General features: G+C 39.6%; 1 protein-coding gene across 2 annotated transcripts; it reads left to right on the top strand.

Annotated features, from left to right (window-relative positions):
• The first annotated feature begins 7,306 nt into the window (after positions 1–7,306).
• Positions 7,307–23,660, top strand: DDX24 (DEAD-box helicase 24). Of its 2 annotated transcripts, none has more exons than XM_085317509.1 (9): positions 7,307–7,470; positions 8,344–9,076; positions 12,207–12,578; positions 14,072–14,225; positions 14,608–15,123; positions 17,260–17,335; positions 17,977–18,165; positions 20,565–20,694; positions 22,439–23,660. In XM_085317509.1, exons 2-9 carry the CDS (start codon positions 8,350–8,352, stop codon positions 22,672–22,674), a joined length of 2,400 nt encoding a protein of 799 aa, XP_085173635.1. In that variant the 5' UTR covers positions 7,307–7,470; positions 8,344–8,349; the 3' UTR covers positions 22,675–23,660. The 2 variants fall into 2 exon arrangements, with proteins under 2 accessions (XP_085173635.1, XP_085173636.1); XM_085317510.1 differs by lacking the exon at positions 7,307–7,470 and adding an exon at positions 7,669–7,712.
• The last annotated feature ends 1,162 nt before the right edge of the window (positions 23,661–24,822 follow it).

The following is a 24,822-nucleotide window of genomic DNA, read 5'->3' on the forward strand; positions in this document are numbered from 1 at the left end:
GGCCTCCCCTTCCACTGTTACAACATTCTTGGCTTGAGTAGTAACCCTTCCCTTCTAGGTCAGGTGTGCCAGGACACATTCCCTGTCTCCCATTCCATTACCAGGACTATTTCAAAACAGAATTACAAGAAATCTCCTGTTTTATAAGCCTTTCTGATTTTAATGAGAAGTCCAAAGCAGGTTCCTCCCCTGATGATTGCTTTCAAATTAATCTCAAGTTAAAAAAAAAATCCTTTTGACATACTTGGCAGTGAGTCTACAATGAAGACTCATTTCCACTCTTCACCTTTTTTCTTACCTTTGCAGTCCTTTTCTAGGGCTTTGTGACCCACAATTAGGTGTCTACATTTTAGAAATTACTCTGAAAAGCTTGTGATTCTTACTTTACCTGTTAGTATATTCCCAAAGAATTAATCTGTAAATCAAATTATGTAGCGAGAAGTTAAAAATTTAGGTATCTCAGAATGTGTTGCAATGCCTAAATCAGTATGGGAAACGGAAGAACTGGTTTGGAGGATACAGAAGGACATGCCAAGAAATGATTTCAGAGAGTGTGCATTCTGGATTAAACACTAGAATTTTCTATGCAGTAGCCAAGGCAAAAAAATATTTTTTTGATTAATTCAAAAATGTAAAAAAAAAAAAGAAAAAAAAAAGTAATACATTTGGGTGAGCTCAAAATTCATTCTATTTTTTGGCTTAAAATAACTTTTTACATATTTTTTATTTCTACTAATCTTTGACAGAACATTTAATTTTGAAATGGAAGAGTTTCATTAAAGAACAAAATGAAATTAAACATTTAATTCTATTTTTCTGTTAATTTATATTCCACAAGGCATCAATGCCTTTTTTCTGTTGTCACTATGTAATTCATGCATTGCATAATCACAGTCCTGCCAGGACTCAGCTCCTAAATTGAGTGTGCGGCCATTTGATTCAGTMTGTTCCCTACTACCAAGATGGCTCTTGCAGTTCACTAAATCTTTCCAAATTGCAGCTTTGATGTTCAATTTAATGTCTTAACCGTACATTTCTCCCCTCATTTCCTTTTTTCGTACTTAAACCACTATCTCCTCCTTCTATTAATAACCATAGTACTTTGACTTCACTATAAGCATGACTGAGACTTAAATTTTTCAATTCACAATCTAGATAAAGTTTCTGATATAGAAATACTGCATCAAGAAAATGAAATGGATAAGAGCTTGTTTGCATATAAAAGTCCAGATTTAAAGGTATTTTGTTAATGTTTAGCTTAATAAATGTTAAGTATATTTTTCAGATTAAGATACTCCAAAACAAGATTTCTTACTCCGTTATGACTCCAAGAAAGAATGTGTACACAAAAAAAAAAAAAAAAAAAAAAAAAAAAAAAAAAAAAAAAAAAAAAAAAAAAAAAAAAAAAAAAAAAAAAAAAAAAAAAAAAACTCCATGTGAAGGTAAACTTGTAAGAACATTAACCTAAAAGAACCACACAGAAAAATCTGTCTACTTTGGAACAATTCTTGAAATGTAGTATATACAAATCTCAGTAAGACAAAAACATTATTTAGCATATTTTCCAGATTGTTGCTAAGAAACTGTTGCTTCATTGTCCTATTGTCATTTGCAATAAATTTCTGATTGTTCTTATGCCGCTTCTGTCAACTCATTATAACATTATAATTAAAAAAGCTGTAAGGGGAAACACTGGAATTTACTCACTGCGCTTTCATCACCTGTGAACTGTTCTGCAATATTCTTCCCTGTGACTTAGTACTCTACAATAAGATCTAGGACTCAAAAAGTGTTTATTTCATGTGTACACAGAAGATATCCTTTTTTATGCAATATGCCATTTGTAAGATTACAATCACTGCATTCTTAAATTCTAAGAAAAATTAGCTCTCCTGCTGTGTCTAATCTGTTCTATCTCCAAAAGCAGTTAATAGCACATACAAGAAGACAAAGTAACAACAGAGAAAATACATGCTATTTTTCCTTTTACCTTCCATTGCCATACCTACCATACCACCTATTCTATTTGTAGCATTTGTGATCTGGAGTAGGATTTAACAACAAATTGCTTTGTGAAGTTTAAGTGATTTTTTTTCTATTTAAAGAAAATACACATCTTTTGACCATGTTTACTAATGTTTGAAATATTCACATAAAGCAGTATTTATTTACATTTTAGAAATCAGAACAACAATAACAAAAAATCTCAAATGATGTCAGTATTTAAGTATGGAAACCTATACAATACTATATGTATGGRGAATTTTCTCAACCTTTAACAAGGAGCAGAGAACTGAAGAAATTTCTGGAACTAATTACATAAATTAAACAACACTGGGCATGGGCACAAAGGCTGGAGCTCCATCCTGTTTATGTTGCCAGAATGGTCCCTGAGGCCAGCACGAATCTCCCAAACAGTCCCTTCATTCAGGTCAGGAGTTAGCACCAACCCAGTTGATTCTCCACTGGAAGTAAGGATACAAGTGCCCTGTATGGGAGGTTAAGGCAGTCGAGTAGTATGGACATGGTCACACCAGCCTGGCTCAGAGCCAAAGACCAGTACACAGTTTACACTTGTAATACAAAGGTAGCCAATGAGTCCAGTTCCTTGCTCTGACAACAGCAAACACTGTTATAAACAAGACAAACTTGATATTAAAACTAACCAGTTTTTGCCTTTGAGTATTTTTTACTTACTGGTTGCCATGGAAGCTTCAGATTTCCTACCTAAAATTACTGCTGGCCAGTTTACCTACTTTATTCATGTGCCAGCATTGTACTTTAAAGCAGTCCTCCTTTCCTGGTATTTAAAGATCACAATCACATCTCCTCTAATCCTGGGCTAAACAAGCTAAGCTCACTATTTAGTCTCCTCTCATAAAATAGGCTCTCAGTTCTCCTGATCGCTCTGATTGGCCTCTTCCCACCTGCTGCAGTTTGGCTTCACCTCTTTGAATTCAGGTGACCAGAATTGTACGTAGTATTGTCGATAGCAGCTGCAGAGAAGTAATACAACTTCTCTGAAGATGAAAGAAGAACTATGAAGAATGAACAGTTTCAGCAATTATCTTTCAAAATACACTGTATTGGCAGCTCACAGTTGTCTTGTGATCAATTGATACATGAGGTCTTCCACAGCCATCTAAAGCTAATTAATTCTTGTCTTATAGTCTAAACTCTCAGTATTAGCCTTCACTGAATGGTCCTGGACTTTGTATGAGTAAATTTCATCCTGTTATTTCAGTCCTCAAAGTCCTTCCAATCTGCCTGATATCGTAATTCCCCTCTTTATTAATAACTTTGTGTCAACAGCAAATTTCAAATTGTGTCACAGTCATTAATGAATATTTGAAATAAGACTACTCTACAAGATTAAGAAACTCTAGTAATCTCCACCTACCCCTATAGCTTAGTCCATCAATATACATACCAGTATGCCCCCACAAATGAAATATGCATTTCCTTCCCCTCTTTAACTAATTCCTTTCACACCACAAAATCATCTCCTAATCCTTGTAATTAATCTTTTCTAACATAGCAAATATTTTGAGGATGTCTGGATAGGCTAGATCAACTACATTCTGACCAGAAAAAAGTTATCCTATCAAAACAAACAAAAAAAAACCCAAGAGACTAAGTGACCAAGCCTGATTTCCCTTTAGTTAACAGATACAGCATTTTATTTCATTCCCCTTTATCTTAATCACTTCCTTAATAATGCTTTCCTTCAAAATGCATTCTAAAGTATCTGTTGGTCATCTGACTACATTTGCAACTATTGTAGGTTTTTTCCCTGTCTTAGATATAGGCCTCTCCACTATTCTTCAGTTACACAGAAAAATCTTCACCTTGGTATATTTGTACTTGAAAAAGTCTTTGCTATTGTAACTACAGTTAAATATACCAATACTCTTAAAATGCACACCTGGAGATTATCTTTTCCTGCTTTTCTGAATGCATTAACTGAAGAAGCACTGTATCTTTGACAAAGCTTACTGTAAACCAAAAAATGCCTTACAGAAGTAAGCAAGCAACTCAGTTGCAAATTTAAAAGAAAGAAAAGAGAAAAAAAATAAGCAGTGCAGGTAAAAGAGAATATAAATGTTTTCAGATGAGGTTTAAAATGGAGAACTGACGAATTGAAGGGACACAGGAAAAACATTCCAGAATGCTGTAAAAGATAGGAAGAAAAATCCAGTCTAAAATTCTCCCATGTTAACTAACAGTCCATTTCTCAAGGTTATTACTGTYATTTTTATGTCTGTGCCGTAATGCATCTTGTCAGTCATAGAATGATACTCTGGACCTTTTAAATTTAAGAACAAAGGTCTCAAGCTCAAGAGAACCAAGATTGACCTTTCCACTTCAGGACCAGGAGGACAGGCCTAATCTGACATGCCAAAAAAAWTTAATAGTCTACAAAGCAGAAGAGGCTTCCAGTACTCCCTAGACCAGTGGTTGCATGTTTTTCCTGTGTAAAACAGGCCATAGGATTAATATCAGTATAAACCATGATATAATTATGTTGTTTTATTAGCAGTGGTGACTATGAAAACTAATAGTTMGGCAGATACTAATCTACCCACAAGAAACAAAGAAAAAACAAGAGCTATGCCAAAGAATTATGGGCTTGGTTACAAAGTGAAAACTTACGTCAGTTGCTCGTATGCAGATTCAGCTGTTCCTGCCACTGAATTTAGCCAGCATATTACCGATCCCAAGATTAAAGGTATCTGTCAAGAGATCTCTAGCTTGACCTGCTTTAGGAGAAATCTTCTATGTTTTACAAGACTTCACARTATTAATAGACAAAACATATACCTAATACATGATACTGCACAGTAGTGTTCTATGATCTCTAGCCACTGATCCACTAAACCGTAAGGACAAAAGGCTCTGTTGTCAGTTAAAGTTCTGTAATAAAGATGTCAAACCACTAAATCTCTCTTGGGCCATCAGACATATTGGCTTAAATTGTTTGCAAATTATTCATAAAATAATAAAAYGTGTACATACCGATATGAGTTATGCCAACATACAATTGGAAAGATTCATACATATTACTAATAACATGTTATTATCTGCAGTACATACCTTCCTAGTATTTAAATAAATAACTTGTCTAAAGAAGGCTTGGAGGAAAAAGCAGACTTCTGCTTTGTTTGTTGTTGTTTTTTTGACCAACAGCTAGCTTTTCATTGTCGGTAATGGAATTGTATTTATAGACTGTGTAATAGCTGACTTCCTGCTAGGACACAAATGCACATTTCTGATAAACAATGACTTGTCATAGCATACCCAAGCTGCATCACTTTGGGGTTATAGAGACTTCATGATAACTCAGGAAGATTAATATTATCTCTAAAACTAAGCAAACATTTAGTTCCCTTGGTTATACCTTTTCAAAATAACTCAGAAAAGTAATACTTCTTATACAGCAGAAAAAGAGTTTCTACCTCTATACAGATATAGATGTCCCTTTCAAATTAAAATTTAGGGACTGTRATTCAGTTCAGTATGCTTAGTTCATAAATAGTATATAGAGCACAGTATATACTGATCAAGAAAAATGAGCTTTATCCAAGAATGGATTTTTTGAGGAAAAAGCTCAGAATACTCCTGTGCCCTGCAAAATTATTTCCAKAATTAAATTAAAAAGCATAATTCAAGACAATCTACTGAATATTTACCTGCTGATTCTTTGTTTCAAGACAGAGCTACAAACTCTGAAACCACRTAAGAATGCATTAACTGCTAAGAAATCACCTGTTCACCTTTTTTTTCCAAATCTTTAATCGGAATCAGCCACACTAGCATTTGAGAGTAATCAGGTTTATTTTACTTCTGYAAATTTGTTTTGCTAATATTCAGTAACGTACAAGGCAATAAAACTAACTTAACATGACTAACATAATTACCACTTTTAAATGTGAAGCTACACAACCTATAGGGAAAGGTATTTTTAATAAAGGAATATATTAAGACTGCTAAAACTCCCCACTGAAATTCAGATTCCAACCTCTACCAGCCAGCTAGCACTATCAGTCATCAGTAACTCCAGCTCAGTACTACCCAAATAAAGTTTGCTAGATTAAGTCTTATAGCTACTGTATCAAATTCTGCTCCCTGAACTCACTTTTGGACTCCCATTGCTTTCAATTCATTTCTTACAAAACATGAAGACAAAGCATCAAATGCTGTTTAGCCTTGCTAATAGTAGTATTCTACTAGTATAAGTGGTACAACGTTAGTAAGTGAACTGGAAGCASCTCCTCACGTTATGCATTGACAGATTTGCGTCAACAATGATTCCCTGCAAATGAAAGTGTCCCTGAGAACATTTAATACACTTATTTCTAACCTTCGCCATAAGACTAAAAGAATTTAAAGAACGTTTCTTCTCTTTTCACAGCCAACAGGCACCTGCAGACACAACAGACAACTAATTGTAAGTGCTGCTGTAACTGTGCCTTAATTCACAGCCCTGCTCTCTCTCATCTAGAAACCTCCTGTTTATTGTCTCTTCCCCACGTCTCATAGCGAAAGAAACTGTTCAGACCATCTGCCAACCTTTTAGCAAAAATACAAATCTATTATCATAGTATGTAATTTATGATGTTCTTTTCCTACACCAAGGTCAAGCTGCAAAGAGCACTTGATCAGAGGAGAAAATACCACGCTGTGACCTCAGTGGCACACTTAGTTCTACAGCTATTTGCAACTTTGCCCCAAATTGCATTACTTTACCCACACTACTCTTCTGAACAAGGAACAACAACGGGAGAAAGCGCAGCAACAACGTAAGCAAGCACAGAAAACGACGCTTTTATTGGAAGCGCAGTGCTGATGACACTCGACCCCAGCGGCCAGCTTTAAGAGCCTAGATTTAAAAGGTCCTTCACGCCCTCCCTCCCAAGATGCATTATGCACGCTAGAACCCACACAACTGATCTGCACAAATGCTGACGGTATTTTGAAAGAAAATTTTTAGTTGCCTGAAGGCAAAAAAACGCCCCTACTGCCTCCTTGCCGGGGCGGCAGCCGTGACTAGCCCGCACGCAGGTATCGGGCGGGCAAGCACCCGCCTGCGCCTGCCCCCGCGCCCGGCACCGGCACTGCCAGCCCGGCCGGCCGGCGGCGAGCGCGGGGGAAGCGGCAGCCTCTGGGGCCGGGGCCGGGGCCGGGCACAACCTCGGCCCTCACCTCAGCCGCGGCTGCGGCCGAGCAACACCCGCCACCGGCCTCCTGGCGCATGCGCGGGCCGCCTCAGCCCCGCCCCTCGTGACGCCCGCTCCGCCGACGCGGGCGCCCGGCAGTGACGTCCGCGCCGCGATGGCCGCGCCCGCGGGGGGTGCACGTGGTGGGCGCCCGCRGTAGCGGAGCGCAGCGCAGAGGCGGCTGCCGCGGTGCCCTGCTCTGCCCGGGCCAGCCCAGCCCGACCGCTCTCCGCCTGSGGGGCTGCAGCCCGCGGTAAGTTCGCCGGCGGGGCCGGCCGCTGCCCTGCCGCCCTCCCAGSGCAGCAGCCTGCACTGCCTCCGCGAAGGTGTCCCGGGGAGCAGGCCCCGCTTTGCCGCCCGCCCGCCAGCCCGCGGCGCGGAGTGAGACCCCGCCGCGCCGAGCGTCGCTGAGCTCTCGGCTGGGCAGCGTGCGAAGGGCTGGCGGCACTGCAGCGCCAGATCGTGCCCGTGGTGAACAGACCGGGGCGCAGCGCGGTCAGTGGAGAGCTTACTTCTGTAATTCTAATTTGGTTTCTGGCGTTGTTTTAGAAACAAAAATYCTTTAAAAGGGTAGACAGTGTGGCAATATGCTGGCAATTGGCAATATCCAATAGCCCTGGATTTGGCTAGTGTGTTTTCTGCAGTCAATGACGGGGTGCTGTGCTTGATCCTGCATCCCTTTTCCTCCRTCGAGGTTGCACCTGTCAAGATCTGCACTCAAAGACCTTGCCACATTTTTTTTTTTTCATTTTATTGAGGTCTCAAATGCAGGATTCTTTTATTTTTTTYCCCTAAGGAGATCAGTTAGTGAATGCTTTTAACATAGGTATCATTTCAAATTTAGAGGTGGTTTAGAGCARTTAGCGCTAATTTGGCAAATGACATGTAAGGGCTGCATGCCACAACTGTTTTGAAAACTGCAGAGTGAAAACAGAGGTGTTTGCCAACAATGCCAAAGTAGGAGCAAGCTGTGGGTTTGCTCCTCTGTAGTTACACTTAAGACCATGCACATTTGCATTACTAAAAAAGGAAAATAAGTTATGCCTTGCATTCCCATTTATTTGAATAACTTCAACGTAATCCTGATTGTTTTGATYTGTTGTCGTATTTTTTTTCCATTTTTTAGATAAAAATGAAGGCAAAAAAGGAAAAGAAATTTAGATCTTCCTTTAAATTGAAACAAAAAGGCATTGAAGTACTAGGAAAATGGAAAACTGTGAAAATTGACCCCAATCTATTTGCTGATGAGCAGTTTGGAGACATAGTATGCTTGGAGGAACTCACAGAGTATAAATTAGTGAGTTCCTCCAAAGYGGGGAAAGAAAAAGGGAAGAAGAGAAAGGCTGATAATGTTTCTGAAGAAGGGAATGAGCTGGAAGAGCCTGTCATCTCTCCCAAAAAGAGAAAGAAACACAAAGATTTGAGAACAAGAACAGTTACAAGCAGTGATCTTAATGCAATAGAAATTGATGTGCCAGCTGATAAAGAGGACAAGTGTGAAAAAGTAGTAAAAGGGGAAAACTGTGAGGACCATGGACACGTGGCTGAGAATGTATCAGGCACAAAAAATGCTCTGAAGAAAAAGAAAAAAAAGAGAGTTAAACAGAAGGCTCCTCAAACTCAGGAAACTYTTCCATCAGTAACTACTTCTAAAAAAGTTAAAAATTGGACAACAAAAGTTTTATCTGCCTCAACTGATCACAAGGCTGATGTGTCTGCATGGAAAGACTTGTTTGTACCTGGGCCAGTGTTGGAGGCCCTGAGTTACCTGGGGTTCAGTGCTCCAACTCCTATTCAAGCATTGGCCTTGCCTTCTGCAATCCGGGATAATATGGATGTTCTTGGTGCTGCAGAAACAGGTACAAATCCTTACTGGTAGAATTTGCAGTGAGGTTCCCATTTCTTCTCTTAAAATGAAGTCTATTGTTGCAATTTTCATATGTAGGAGAACAGCTTGTAGCTGCTGCATATTGCATTCACTGTAAAGGTGGAATATTTTATGTCTGTTTTATATGATACAAAATTTTAATACTTTACAAAGTATGATGTGCAAAGCTTTGAATTCTCAGTGAGTTTCTATGCTTTTGACAAAGGTCTGTCTTTGTTGTTTCACAAGTTATCTCCCGTTCTGAGAACTGTGAGGTACAGTGTAAATAAGGGCAGAACTCATGAAACAAACAGGGTCGTATTCCAACAACCTAACTTTTATGGRTGTTTCTATGCCTAGTGCCTAGGCAGAGCAGAGAGCTAGGTTCCTCTGAAGAAGATTCAGTACTCTCTTAGAGCTGTGAATAGGAAATACTGGGCGAAGAGCATTAGGCATTTAAGTACAGCCTGTGCCTTTACTGTAGCAATACAGSCCCACATGCTGCTTGTTTTAGTTCTTTGTCTGTATATTTTCACCAATTGCAATGATTCTCACCTCTTGTGCTTGAAGTGAGCATTAGCTTGTTCATTAACTTTGAAGGTATTGTATCTTGACTCCACTTTGTGATCAACTCATGCTTTTTCTCTTTGAGCATTGCTAACCTTAATGGCATTTGTTGTGGCTTCTTTGTTTTACCTAAACAACAGAGTGAAAGCTATGAGCATTGCTTTTCCTCTGAGGAATTTTTTTGTTGCTGATGCCTTTGAAGTTTTGTCTTCAATAGTGATGCAGCATGTTTGTCTCATAAAAATTAAAAATAGGAAGCAGAATTGTGAACTGCATTGATTTAAAGGCTTCTTTTGGCAATCATTTGATCTGTTCCAGTTGCCTTATCTCACTGTTTGTCTTGTAAAGCCATTTGCTACTCTTGAGCATGAAGGTGTAGTAACTAATTTTAATAAGATATGCAGTCATTTGCATTTCTATTTTAATTAGAAGATAGGCTAATGAGATTAGAAAGCTCTAGAGGGAGTGTTTGTGGAAAATGGAACTGAAAAATTAAAAGGATGTTTTTGTGCAGCAGAAAGGTGCCATTTTGGGAGCACTGGAGACCAAATCSYCCTATCTGMAGAATGGAAAAGGTGGTTAGTGGCRGGTTGCATTGTCCCATTGCATAATCCTGAGTTACTAGGACTCTGGTTTGCTCTTTTACTTTGTTCTTTCATGAGAGCAAGSACAGTTCCATTCAGAGAGACCAACCATCAGTGGTCCTACAGAAACCTGAGAGCAGGTACAGACGATTGTCCATTAGGAACTGTTGCATTTGGGAGAGACTATTAAGCTGAAACTCTCCAGTTCTCTTTTCCAGATCCTACAGCTTTCCTCAATTTGGGGCCTGAGATAGGAAGGTGACTGATGAAAGAGCTAACCTTCTTCCCTCTTTGGTTAGCAGCGCAGGGGAAGATGACAAAATCTTGAGGTGGCGGTGGATCCATGTGAGGATCAGAAGCAAGGAGTTCCATTGCCTGTTGTTTTTGCAGTGAATCTAACCAGATCTGTTTGGCACCATGTAGCTACTCTGAACAACTAGTGAAATTTTGGGCTAAAGTTCCAAATTGTATATCTTGATAAGATTCTATACTACCTTAAAGAGGTTAAATTAGCTTGAACTATAGGATCCGTGGGTACCAAGATATATTTTTTCCTGGTTTGGTTGGTTTGGCTCTGCTATGTGAGCTGTGTTTTTGAAGATAATATTCCCTGTAAGGTGATTATTTGTTTATCTTGTAGGTGAATCTAGTGYCTACAAAATAGCCTTGGTTATTGCTGGCATAGTCTAATTGTATGGAGCATTGATGTTTGCACTAGCTGGGTTTCGTTACTTTCCGTTCAAGACTAGCAGTGTTTTTTGTCTTAGTAGGGTTTCTGGTAATGCAGTATTACTATGAGTTCCCTTAATGGACCAGAATCTTGTTAGATAAGTGCTCTGCAAATGCAGATTATAAACTCTTCTGTTTCAAGTGTGCTAGTCAGAGGAAATCTCCCAGAAATGCAGGAAAATGGGACACAAGAGACTTTGCAGCAGTATTGGTCAGGATTKGTGGTAGTGGGCTTAGTTGTGTTAACCAATACTACAGTTGTTTGCTAAAAAGATAGTCTTACGTGCTGATGAATTTGGCAAACCGGTGTGAGCAAATGCGGCTCAAGGAATTGAGATAAGACCTCCAGAAGATCGCTTCCCAGTAGTGACCTATTATAAGAATGGTGTGTTAACATCTTGTACTTTGTAGCCACTGGATGGTTCCTTTACCACCAGTGAGTTGATATTTGATAACCTTATCTGGGGTTGATGTGCTGTCAAGATTTGTATAATATTTTTGTTAGTGGCAGATAGTTCAGAAGGGAATATATGCCAGAGATACGACTCACATTTAGGTACCGGTAACTCCAAGGAATTTACAATGAACTCCTAAAATTGTAGTTAGGAGAGAATTTATTTTCTTTACACTCCCCTCTTCCCCCTTCCAAAGTGGATGTTCCGTTTTAAATCAAATTTATGCATTTTCATTATAAAAAAGTTAGATGGTGATAGATAAGGGAATTAGAGGATAAAGTATGTCAAAATATAGCTTCTCAGAAAGTGGTAAACACAATGCWGTAAATTGAAAATGGAAGTGAATCCTTCAAATACTTTTCAATTTGTCCTTGGCCTTATTTGCTATTCTTTTATTTGGAGAACACTGGTCAGAACTGTCAATTAGGGCATGGTATTCTCCTTACGGGCGTATGGTTCTTTAAAAAGATCTTGGCTGCAACTACAGCTTTTTAAAACTACTTTCAGAACAAATTAATCTACCTGACCTGCTGGGGATTGGAAAAAATACCTGTTCTATAGGAAATATGCTATTTTTGACCTCCAGGAGATGTATCAAGGGAATAGTAGACAAGATGCTATTGCTTACTTTCTGATATTGTAAAAATCATATCTTTTTAAAACCTCGTTCTAAAACCAGGATGCAATTAGCTACTGCTTTTCTCTTCAAATAAATTTAATGTCCTATAAGTCTGTATTTTTTGTTTTTAGGGTTTTTGTTGTTGTGATTGTTTTTTTTTTTCCTTAGGAAGTGGCAAAACGCTTGCATTTGCAATTCCTATGATTCACTCTGTGCTGGAATGGCAAAAATCAAACAGCTTGATGAGCAGAAATGACAGTGATGCTAAAGAGTCCCATGAGGATGATGAGGAAGCAAGATGTGGAAATAAGGATGAAAAAGAAGAAATAACCCATCAACAGCTTGAAGACAATGGAGATGAAGATGATGTACCTTTCACAACAGGCCATGTGAAGGTGTTGAAAAATGCTGAATTTGATTCTGTGGACAAGACTCTTGGCTCCCACAGAAAGAGACCTCTTTTAGGGCTGGTGCTAACTCCCACAAGAGAATTAGCTGTACAAGTAAAACACCACATTGATGCAGTTGCAAGATTTACAGGTATGTAGATCCCAAGGGCAATGTCCCAGATTGCACTGGGTTTGGTTCTGGGCACTAGTGTTGAGCCAGGATGTGTGCCACAGTTTCTTTTGCATAAAATTAGGGTGGTTTTTGAGGCAGTATGATTCTGAGTCACTAACACTTGAGAAATGCAATAGGATTCTTGGATGCAAATGGAAGTGTACATTTAATATGAGATGGTTGTTTTAAAGTGTTTCTTCCAACACCTAGCTATTGACTGTTGTTTTATGAACACTGAATCAGTACTAGATACTCAGTCACAGGTAGCTTTGTCCCAGTTTTGTATGTTGCAGGTTATGTGTATCAAGATAAGAAATGACACCCTATATTTCAAAGACAGAAGGCATTACTGTATTGTCTGACTTAACCTTCTGTGAAAGTCAAACTACAGCATTTCTACTGAGTAACAACTCTGATGAAAACATTCTGTCCTGCTGCRTTATTTTCCAAATTTGAGGTCAGCACAGCTGTTAAAATAAGTGATAATATGAAACTGTTTGAGACAGGAAAATAACTTTCCTCTTCTCTAATGGTAGTGATTGTGTATTTACTGAAGAGGATCACAGTGCAGCAAACAGCTAAAACGCATCTTCCTTTGGCGTCCATACATCCTGCTGTGCTCATCAGTCTGTAGTTGATTACATGGCTAATTTTAACTTCTAGTCTACAATAATCAATTTATGACAGTACAGTTCAGATTGGAGCAATGCTGTTTGTATGTAAAAATATGCTACCCAAGTGAAGTCTAGTTGTAGTAACAGGAGAGAGAATACATTTTGATGTAGGCTTTGTTTGTCTCAAAACATCTTTGAACCTGAAAGCATGGGTTCCGCAGCAAACAGTGGTGAAGAAAAGTCTGAACTATATCCAGCCTGTGCTGGAGTATCTGCGGTATCTGTGCTTCCAGAACTAGSTAACTCCTAGTACCTGAGCAAATAGCTTAAAGGTAACTTAGGGTCTCTGCGCTACTCTGCAGTCCAGAGAGCCTTTAATTAGACAGTAATGTTCTTGTTAAGATTGTTTCRTAACAGGTGAGCAGTTACCAGCAAGATGGACGTTTCTCAGTCTTCTTATGGGGAATTGCTGGGTCACTTGCAACAGGGTTGTGCTTGTTCATGCACATTTGTTTGGCAAAATGTGATGGAAATAAAGTGAATTACCTTCTAATTAGGACAGAGATTCTGACGTACAGGTAAACAAAGCTAACAGCTATGGAACAAGTATGTGATTCTTCCTGCTTTTGGAAGGCAAGTACACTGAAAGAAAGACAATTTTATTTTTGACATTTTATTACCAGAATTTCCCTGTGAAGCTGCAGGCATTGGTGTGTTTGGTGTTACACAAAACCCAGAAGTTTTCTGGCAAAGAGCTTAGTGATAGTTCTGATACAAATTTAAAATCTCTTTCATGAGTGGATTTAGGTAAAGATTTTCACTGATAAATTAGTGAGACAAATTATTTTTATCTTCTAGGCATTAAGACTGCCATTCTAGTTGGAGGCATGGCTGCACAGAAGCAAGAGCGTGTACTGAATCGAAAGCCAGAAATTGTTATTGCAACCCCAGGCCGTCTGTGGGAGCTAATTAAAGAGAGACACCCCCACCTCTCAAATCTTCGGCAGCTCAGGTAAAGGTAGCTCTCAGACTAACCACTTCGAAAGAGTTGTGAGGTGCTACTGAGCACTGATTATGTTTATTTACTGGTAAAATAAATTTGACTATGTAAGATCACTTATTTCTTTGCCAGAATATTTTACTGAAGTTCACAAGGGTTATGTTGAGAGAGAGAAATGTCAATTAAAAACAAAATAACTCGTTGCTTTAAAAAACACTTTTTCAAAGAGAAATGTGGAAGGCTACTGTAATAACCCAGGTATACCTGGTGTTCCTTTGAGTTTTAATATGCAGAACTTCCCTTGTGTGTTTAGCAGGGAATGTTCTTCTGAAGAGTATCAGATTTGTACTTATCTACATCACTCTACTTGTACTGTTTGTCGTCTGTTCGACAGGTGCCTTGTGATCGATGAAGCAGACCGAATGGTTGAAAGAGGTCATTTCTTAGAGCTCTCTCAATTGTTGGAAATGTTAAATGATTCGCAGTATAACCCTCAACGTCAGACTTTTGTTTTTTCTGCCACACTGACTTTGGTCCATCAGGCTCCCACAAGAATTTTACAGAAGAAGAATGCTAAAAAGATTGATAAGAAGACCAAACTAGAAATGTTAATGGAAAAAGTAGGAATAAAGGGCAAACCCAAAGTGATAGACTTAACAAGGAAAGAGGCCACTGTTGAAACTCTAACAGAAACCAAAATCCACTGTGATACAAATGAGAAAGACTATTATCTCTATTACTTCCTTCTGCAGTATCCGGGAAGAACCATGGTCTTTGCAAACAGCATAGACTGTATAAAGCGCCTCAGTTCTCTCCTCACTATCTTAAATTGTGACCCTCTTCCTTTGCATGCCAACATGCACCAGAAGCAAAGGCTAAAAAATCTGGAAAGATTTGCCGAGCGAGAGACGTAAGTTGACTTTCTGCTTCCTAGTACAAAAGAAAACATATAAAAGGGTGGAGCGGAAATAGCTGAGTTACAGGAGAAGTAGGTTTGGGGAGTTGGCTAGGGATGTCTGTCTGTGGTTCATGAGCCCAAGTTATTACTCATTAAGGATGAGGTTCCACAGGATTGTTGAGGTGATAAACTAGAGTGAGTTCAGTGGAAGGCCACAAAGATGGTTGAGGAGCACTTGCTCTGTGAGAAGAGGCTGAAGCAACTGGGCTTGTATAGCCTGGAAAAGAGAAAGCTTTTTGAGGACCTAATAGCAGCCCTCCAGTTACCTTAAGAAAAGGTTATCAAGAAGATGAAGCTCGGCTTTTCACAGTGGTGCATGGTAGGAGGATGAGAAACAGTGGGTGTTGAAACAAGAAGGGTTTAGACTCAAAATAAGGAGCTTTGTCCCTCTGAGGACAGCCAAGCACTGGAGCAGGCTGCCTGGCCTTGGAGGTTTTCAAGAGTCAGACRGATAAARCCTTGAGCAGCCTGGTCCAATCTCATGGCTGACCCTGCTTTGAGCAGCAGGTTGGACTAGAGACCTCCTGAGGTCCTTTCTAACCTGAATTATCTTGTGATATCCTATGACAGCTCATTACTGTTCAGGGAAGTGGTGTCCCCTACTCTGCTGTCAGCCATATCCTTTTTCAGCCATCCTGTACTTCTGCTGTGCCCTGGCTCTGCAGCTCATTTGATCCTTCTACAGATTGATTCATTTTACTAAAGCATCAGAAGACTATTTGCTTTTTGTTGGGTTAGATTTTTGCAGTTTTAGTTAGATGAACTAGCTTCCTGAGGGTCAGCCTATCCTAGAGCAATGCAAGAGGAGGGGCACTTGTGCGTTTCAGCAGCAATGGATAGTCAGGTTTGCCCAGACATGAGCCTATTTTGCCATTTGAAGAATTTTTATTTCCTGCTGATATTGGAATGGCCTTTGGGGTGCAAATTGGTGCTCTCAGTAGCCTGTAACCACAATTCTTAAAATATGATACTGCTACCAAGGTACTGCATGCTGACCCATTGCATTAGAATTTGATTTTACCTTAATAATAGATTCAGGCAAGGAAAAAGAGATTGATTTGCTAGATCTGCAGTATCTGTTAGCAAGAGTAGTATTGACAGCCTTAGCTTAGGTCAGRCAGGACTTTTTTCATATATACGGATTTTTCAAGGCATGAAGAAATCTGAGACTATCACAGCCTCTTGCAGAATGCAAGTCATGGAATTTTCTCCATTTATTTCAGCTTTGAACCTTGTAGCCACAGGGTATGCAGTCAGATGCCATAAAATCTTAAGAAATGCCTGCTCCATACAAGGAACTCTTCTTAGTTGTTAGCAGATTTTTAAAACAAATTGTTCCATACCCTAGGGAGACTCTTGTCTCTGTAATACACTGTTTATATGAAAGAATGACTTTTTTGATAACTCATTCATTTGTAGGGAGTGAGGGAAGCCTAACTGTCAGAACAGAATCCCCCCCCATATATTTCTAGCTTTTAACTAATAGAACTTTTTAAAATGTAACTTGGTAAAAGACATTTCAGCCCAAATTGTTAATTAAATCCAGAATGYAAATAACACTGCAATTTTCTCAGTTGATAAAACCTTTAATAGCCTTTCTGTCCTGCTGAAAGATCAACCGCATCATCAGTGGTACRGTCATGTCAAATAAATGAGATTTTAAACCTGGCCTGGGCAAAGCACTGAAAAATGCACTTAAGGGGAGCATACGTCCCTGCTGAGRGGTGGAATTAGGTCATCTAATAGTGCTTCACACTAGTTCCTGTGAGTTGGGAGAGAATAAAAGCATAGGAAAACAGAATCCTGCAAGGCAGCGAATTTCATTATTAGAAGCAGAATTGACCTGCAGAATTTATCATTTTGTATTATTTCTTTTACTTTAAGAGCTGCTGTTTTAAGATTGCCTCTGATGTAACACTGRGTATTGCTTTCTGTAGTGGCAAGAAATAACATGCTTCTAGCAAGTGATGTAGTACAAATCTGTTCCTTAAATTGTTGTAGTAGAGTTCTCAGTCACTCTATCTTATGTTCTTTGGCAGATGGTTTACTCTTCTATTTTATGCTTATTAAATGTTATCCCTTTCTCAGCTGTGTCCTCCTGACAACGGATGTTGCAGCTCGTGGTCTGGATATTCCTAACGTGCAGCACGTCATCCATTACCAGGTTAAATACGTCTGATGTTTTTGCTTTTATTATTTTGGTTTTTAAAGTATGCTCTTGCTGATCCAAACCCTGTATGCTATAAAGCTGTGATTTTCAGTCCTATGTAAGTCTCATATAGAGATTTATTCATCTTTTATTTAACTGTCCTATAGTGCTTTGTATCTAAAGATCTCACTACTACAGTGACTGTCAGTGGTGGGTAACATACTACAAACATGTGGTTATATGAGAAATGACTCAGTAGATAACAGTTCTTTCTGTTTTTGGAATCTCTGACTTTACTCCCAAGTATCAAATGACTCAGAGCCATAACTCTTATCTGAGGACACATAGGTTTTGKGKTTTTTTTKKTTTTTTKKTTTTTTTTTCCTGTCTTGCAAATGAAATGCAGAAAGTCAGAAGTTAGGAGAGACTCATCAGAGATTATGCACAGAAGAACGAAGAACAGACCAGGGAACAAAGTTTCTTCAGACTACAGCTTTCACTCTTACCTTCAGCTGTGTTATGCACAGTATGCTATGTATATATAAAAGGCAATTTATCAAAAGGCCTGATACTATTAGGTGACCTCTTGACCAAAGCATGACAGGCTGCTGCTAAGTTTTCATATTCAGCTTTATGACATGTCTGAATATTTGCAGGTTCCTCGTACGTCTGAGTTGTATGTACACAGAAGTGGCAGAACAGCCCGAGCTGCCCATGAAGGCCTTAGCTTATTATTGATTGGTCCTGATGACTTGATCAATTTTAGGAAAATCTATAAAACCCTGGAGAAGAGTGAAGAGGTGCCGTTTTTCCCAATTGAAACCAAGTACATGACTTCTGTAAAGGTAAAGAAAAACAATCTTGAGTAGTAACTGATTTACATAAGTTAGTGCCTTTCCCATCGTATTCTTTCCAGGTTTCAGGTGAAAATTATTCTTCAGGATCTGGATTTGAAATTCAAATTAGTCATACTATACTTTTCTTTTTAATGATAATTGATTTCTTCTCTATAAATGGGCTTAAACATAAGCACACTTACATTTTTCTTCAGTGTTGTTACATAGAGCTTCAYGTGGCTGGATTTCCACGTACAGTACAGGCAAGTGAATATCTGTTGTGTACAGTGACTGTTAGCAGTCATTAAAGTTCCTGTACCAGTGAGGCCACAGAAAAGATGTTCCCTTTTTGCAGAATATTGGCTGCATTAGGAAGAATTTACCTGGTCATACAGTGACTCACAAGATAGCATAATAGWCAATGATTAGGATTTCCAAAACTGTACATGACTCTCCTGCTTCATGCATAAGAGGACATTTCATGTCTTAACATCTCTGTCTAATAGTTTTGGTGACATCAGTCGTGCACAAATGGGCCTGTTTGTGTTGCATTAGATGGGAATCTGGCAGGGGATGGAATATCTAAATATTGCATAAGCTCTGAGAACAGGAGAAAATGCAAGCAGTCGGAGCATGCAACAAGCATCTTCCATGTTCATACTTAGATCCAGTTGGCCTGGATTAAGTACAGGGTCTAACCTAGTAGCAATGGTGATATCATTACCTTTGGAGTAATAGCAGCGAGTTTCAAAGCCCAGACTTGCAGCAGATGGGCCTATGGTCTGCAGGAACTTAATTCTTCAGAGTTTCTTGAAGCTAGTGGCTGTCCCCCGTTGCAGAAACTAGTTCCATGGTTCAGATAGATCTTTAACTTGTGTAGCTTGGAAGCAAATTGTATCTGGATGTTTCAGGAGATGCAGCCTTCTAAAAAGGGAAGGTAAGCAAGCATTTCCACAGAGTCATTTTTCCTCTCAGTAATGTCAGATTTGGGGGGGGGGGGTTATTATTGTTTGTTTTTATTTTTTTTTTCTCCTTAACCTCCTTCCCCTGCTTACYCCTCCTCCCAAATGTGTCTGGCTACTAAAAGAAATCTGTTATTTTGAGACTGTTTCTTCARAGGTCCCTTCTGTGTTTCTTGATGAGTAGTTCCTAGCTCTCACCACACACTATCAATTTCTGGGTGGATAAGCATTGTTTCTGTGCTTACATTTTCATTTTGCTGTCTCAGTGTCTTTTCTCTTATCCATAACAGTGGTCCTTTCCCAAGATCAGATATCTTTGCAATTGTAATTACAGGACTGCAGCCTTCTAGGCCCTCTACATGGGACAGATCTCATCTACTCTTTGACATGGGTTTAATCCAAAGCCATTGTAGTTGAGACTACTAGTGCGGTTGATTCTTAACGTTTTGTTCTGTTGGCACACTCTTTCTCTCATTCTGCATGCCTCTGTTCAAGTTCAAAAAATATGCTGAAGAATTTCAAACTTGAGGGGAATAGAATTGGTGAGACACGATGGAGGAGAGACCAAAAGTGGACGTGAGTTTCAGAGATGAAAAAGATGTTTAAAAGCTCTTATAATGATCTGAGGAGAAGCATGCTGTTAGCCAGCTCCAAGTTTAATTATTTCTGTTTCTGGTGTTTTAATTATCTTGGCTGTTCAGTGTATTACTGTGTAACACCTGACTGTTCCATAGGGGTGATGAAGGTGTCTTGCACCCTTATGCGATCATTGGCAAGTTCTAAATGGCAGAACTTACTGCTGGGTTGGTTATTATTTACTGTCAGTGCAGATTTTCTTTCTGTAATGAACTAGTGGCTTAGGACAGCTTGGCCCAGCTGGAAGGCTGCAGGTTGGATTTGGATTGCTGGACATCTCCATTCAACCTATAAGCAGCTGGGAAGACAGGACATTTTGACCTGTGCCTGAACATAGTCAGGTGTGCTTTTGAAAACATGAGTAGCGCCTTCTGTATGGCTTGCAGGAACTTAATTCTTCAGAGTGTCATGAAGCTAGTAGCTGTCCCCCACTGCRGAAACTGGTAAGTTAAAAACCTAGCTGTACTGTGGAATTACGTAGCTTGGAAATGAATGGTATCCAAATTGTGATTTGCACCTGGTGTCTCTGAAGTGTTGATTCCTGTAGCATTCAGGCATGTTTAGTCATTGAGTTAATTTAAAAGTCAGATTCTAGCATGGATCTGAAGCTGGAAAACACCTTAGCAAGCGATGGCATCTGCATTATGTAGGGGTTTGCTGGCATGATGGTGGAGATGAATCAAGAGTTTTTCCACTGAGCTGGCACCTCAGCTGCATTGTATAATAAATATATGCTGTCAAACTCTGAACCTGCAGAAGAGCACCCCATTTAAATCTGCTGAGAATGGCTAAAATACGCTTTTGTTGCAGGAACGGATGAATTTGGCATGGCAGATTGAGAAGGCTGAATTTTTCAATAGTCGGGCAAAGCAGCATAACTCTTGGCTCCAGCAAGCTGCCGAGGCTCTTGAAATTGATCCAGATGATGACATCTTTATGGGCAAGTAGAAATGCTTGTATATGGGTATGCTTAGCTGGTCCTGTAGTACTGGTGTCCAGAAYGAGCCTCAGCATACCAGAGGAATTCTAAAACCTGCAGGGCAAAGAGGAAAGAGAGTGTTGCTACTTAGTAGTAGGTGTCACTGCTTATGTTCTCAGGATGATTGTGTAGTAGATAGTCCTGGCAAGTCGTGGACAAGTCCACATAGGATAGGATAAGAACTGCTTAACTTCTGGCAACTGGTTGAGGGTAAATTAACAGCTTAGTATGTCATGTTTGAGTCCTGTCCCTTCTGTGTCAAAGAAAAAAAAATGTTTCTCTTCTTCTGCATACCCCTTCTGCCCTCCTTTAGTCAGGCAKTAGGTCAGTCAGTTTCGTGTGGGAACACCCAGGAAACACTAGCACACAACAAAAATCCTGGGAGCCTTATGTGAGTTGAGTTGTGTGGGCTGAATGCCAAATACTTCTGTTCARCATACCTCCTGAATCCTCAGCTATCTGAAGTATAACTTCTTGTGCCTTAAAATTAAAGGTTCTACAGGCTGTTCAGTAGCCTGCATGAGTGTGTAGGACCCTTGCTGCTATGCAGGTATGCATGCCTGCCAACCTACTAGTTGAATGCCATGAAGATATACGCTGCTTCTTAGATAGACTGTAAAATGCCACATTGTGTCCTAGTACTAAGAATCAAAGGGATGATTTCCTTCCAGTCTTTTGAAGGCATACTGAGCAGGCTGCTGCCCAGGTCACTTCAGCTAAAGCCACCACTACGCTTTTAGCAGCCAAATATGCAGATACTTTAATTTTGAAGCGTGTGTGTATGTTTGTTTTTTCTTTCCCTGATCATGGCTGGGTTAGCCTGCAAGCAAGCACTGGTCAACGCTCTGCAAACTGTTCAGGAGTGCTCTCAGATAACTAGCACTCTGCTGTCTGTTTTTACGTACTCTGAAGATTCTGTGCTGTGCAGAACTGCACCTCTAGTCCTATGTTGTGGCTTTTCATTTAAGCACTTTGTAATTGCCACCTAGAATCTTGCCAGCTTCATGCTTCAAGATTTATTAAGTCTCTGATTCTTCCATAGCTTGCTCCAGAGAAATTAAAATCTCAGTCATGCTCCCCATGAATAAAATGTGTCTTATATTTCTGCAAAGTATTTAAGAATGTCCCTTCAATGTACAGGACAGTGAACCTTGAATCCATCCTTTCTCTCCAGTTCAGGCCTCTGATCACATTAACTAAGGTCTTTTCTATGCTCCTCCTCCTTTGATTCATATTAAACATGAACACCTCATTGTTTTTATGTATCCTTGGTAAGGAGGAAAGGGCTACTGTTCCAATTCTACAGATGCTAAAATGAGGCATGTGGAAGGTAATGACTTGCATAGAAGAGATTTCTGCCAAAGCCAGAAGCCCTAAGCTCATATCTTAACTGCTGGGGGTCCCTTTTCCTTTTGTTCCCAAGTCTTTTCTGGGCCAAGAGTCAATGGAATGAGTTAACAGAAAAATGAGAGCTAGGGCATAGTTATTCTGTAGTCAAGATTCTTCTTGACTTTGTTTTACTGTGGACACCCTAAGTGACTGGAAAGTGTCATAGATGACTGAAAAACTGTGTTGGAACTGAGTGATCTTGTTAGAGAGAGATGAGATCAGCATCTGCCCCTAAAACTATGAAAGCCTGGTATAATAGGCCGATGCAAGTTCTTATTTTGTGATAACATTCTGTATCTTTGGTTTTTGTCCCAAGGAGGAAAAGCTACTGAACAAGAAGAAAGCCAGAAACAAAAAATGCTGAAGGGAATGAAAAAACAGCTAAAGCATATGCTGTCCCAACCGCTGTTTAAAGTCCTTATGAAAACCAAGTACCCAACACAGTCTGGAAAACTACTCCTGCCTCAGCCATCAGTGAGCAATTCAGAATCTGCTCTGGGTACAGTATCAAAACAACAAGCCAAGAAGAAGAAATCAATAAAATTAAATTAGATGACTGATCAAGATCATCCAGTGCAGTGGAAGCTGGGAAAATCCATATCAAGGCTGTCAGTGCTTATGCAAGAATGTTAAAAGCTAGGCGAGAAATCATGTAGTATCAGAGGATGATGCCTGTGTCTTGGTTGTGCAGGGATACAGCTGAATGTAAATGGCACTATTAACATGCTCTTTGTAACTATTGATTCTTGTCTTGGATCTTGGGTGGGGGGAGGGAGTTATCATCTCACAGATTTTTTTTTTTCTTTATTAATCGAGGATGATTAGTTTTGGAATAGTTCTGTTTATCGGTTCTTTTTATAAGATGGGTAAAAGTGGGCAAAGTTAATCTTGGGCATACTCTGGTGATATAACTTAATTTGAATTTTAATGTTTTTAAAAGAGAGGGGGAAGCAGGCTGTATACAGGGGATAGTRCAATCTGAGCTGATGTTAGTGGGAGGCTTTGCCTTTACAGCAGTTAGTCCAGTGAGAAAGGCAAATACAGAGATTGTTACTAGCAAGCCTACAATTCTAGTTAAGGTAATCTGTGCCAATCATCCTTCTCCCCTGGAAAAGCTTTYCCATTATATTATTTCTCTGTTCTGTTCTCCACTGAGTCTAATTCCATTAGTCCTTTGTTGATATGTTTGCAGATGTACAAAAAAAGTTCAGGCTGGCCACAGACCAGGACTGACTCTGGGAGATTTCCAATCTAGACATGAACTTCTGAGGAGTGGATGTTGCTGCTCCGTCCTTCTGTTAATTAATATTTGGAGTTAAGTTTGTATTTAGAAACATGCTAGAACTGCAGCCCTTGTTTTAACAGAGAAGATGATGTTGCTCTGAAATGTTATTTTTAAAGTGTGCTTCCTGATATTATGCTTTTTAATCATTTTAACCTGACCGGTGCAAATAATTGTTAAAATACTTTGAAATTGATCAGAAAAATATATTTTGAATTTTGGTAAAATTATATCTCCTGTAAAATACAAAGCCTGTGTCTGCTCTCAATTGTTTGAGGTTTCTARGTTTCTTCTTTGTGAACAGTTCATACACAAACAAGAACACTCATTAGCAGGCAAGAAGGAGGAGTTTAGGGGAAAAGCACCCAAAAGGTAAAAGACACACTGGGGGGGAGGGGGTCTGTAATGGTGGGACCATAGGGAACMTTTGCCTGTCAGTTCTGTATCGGGTGAAGTTTTTGTGTCTAAAGTATAAAACCAGTGTCACTGCCCTGTGAAGAGGCAGCAGTTTACCAGGTAAGCAAAAAGAAATTTGACTATGGAGTGTCCTTTCCAAATATTTGCTTGTTGTGGGAGAATATCAGCTTTTTGCTCTTCTATYCTTATAACTAATTGAAGCCCTCCTCCCACCACCTACTCTTACATCCCTGGAGGGCATTTCTCACGCTTGCTTCTTTGCATTACTGAGGAAGAGCTGTGACAATTTAATCACAAGTGTACAGAGCTTAYCAATTTTAGATGACTCTTTCCTTGCGATGTGCTTCTCATTTCATGCCCTTTAGGGTAAAAGGGGGAAGTTTGAGGGGAGAGGGAGAAACTTTAAGATCCTGTTTCCTTAGCCATGTGAGAACAAGACACCTCTTTGGAGTTACTGTAGMATCTTAGAAAACAAAGATCATTGTAAAGAAAGCTGAAAAAAGGAACTGAGCAAAAGCATGCATGCCCCAACTCATTCCTTTTATCTGTAGCATTTTAATCACATTTGCACATTATGGAAAGAAAACTTAGTGTTTCTGCATACATCAAGCAATTGAAGACTTTGAGACTTTTCTGTATCTTCTGATACTTTTATGCTTGAGACATGTTAGACAAAGTCAAGGCTKGAGCCTGACACTAGAGCTCTGCATTGCCTCCCTTGTCTGAAAATCTGCCTGAGGTAGGATGTTTTGGGCAACTTAAAATTCTGTGTAGGGGAGAAGCATTGCTGATCGTGATCGCAGCCAGGAGCTGAACTGGGTGAAGGTAAGCATATTGTTACTGCATGACTGCTGTGCAATTTTTCGRCTGACTCTGTTTCCCCATGTTTAACAATCCAGTTCTCTCGTGCCATCCCTTCATCTGGCTTGCAGCCCGCTGTCTTGCAAAGTTTTCCCCAAGACAGAGCATGGCACTTGACTTTCTTTATGCTTGCTTGTGAC

Source organism: Rhea americana, unplaced genomic scaffold, assembly GCF_003343005.1.
Source record: "Rhea americana isolate MKP2758 unplaced genomic scaffold, rheAme1 scaffold_5, whole genome shotgun sequence".
NCBI classification, from domain to species: domain Eukaryota; kingdom Metazoa; phylum Chordata; class Aves; order Rheiformes; family Rheidae; genus Rhea; species Rhea americana.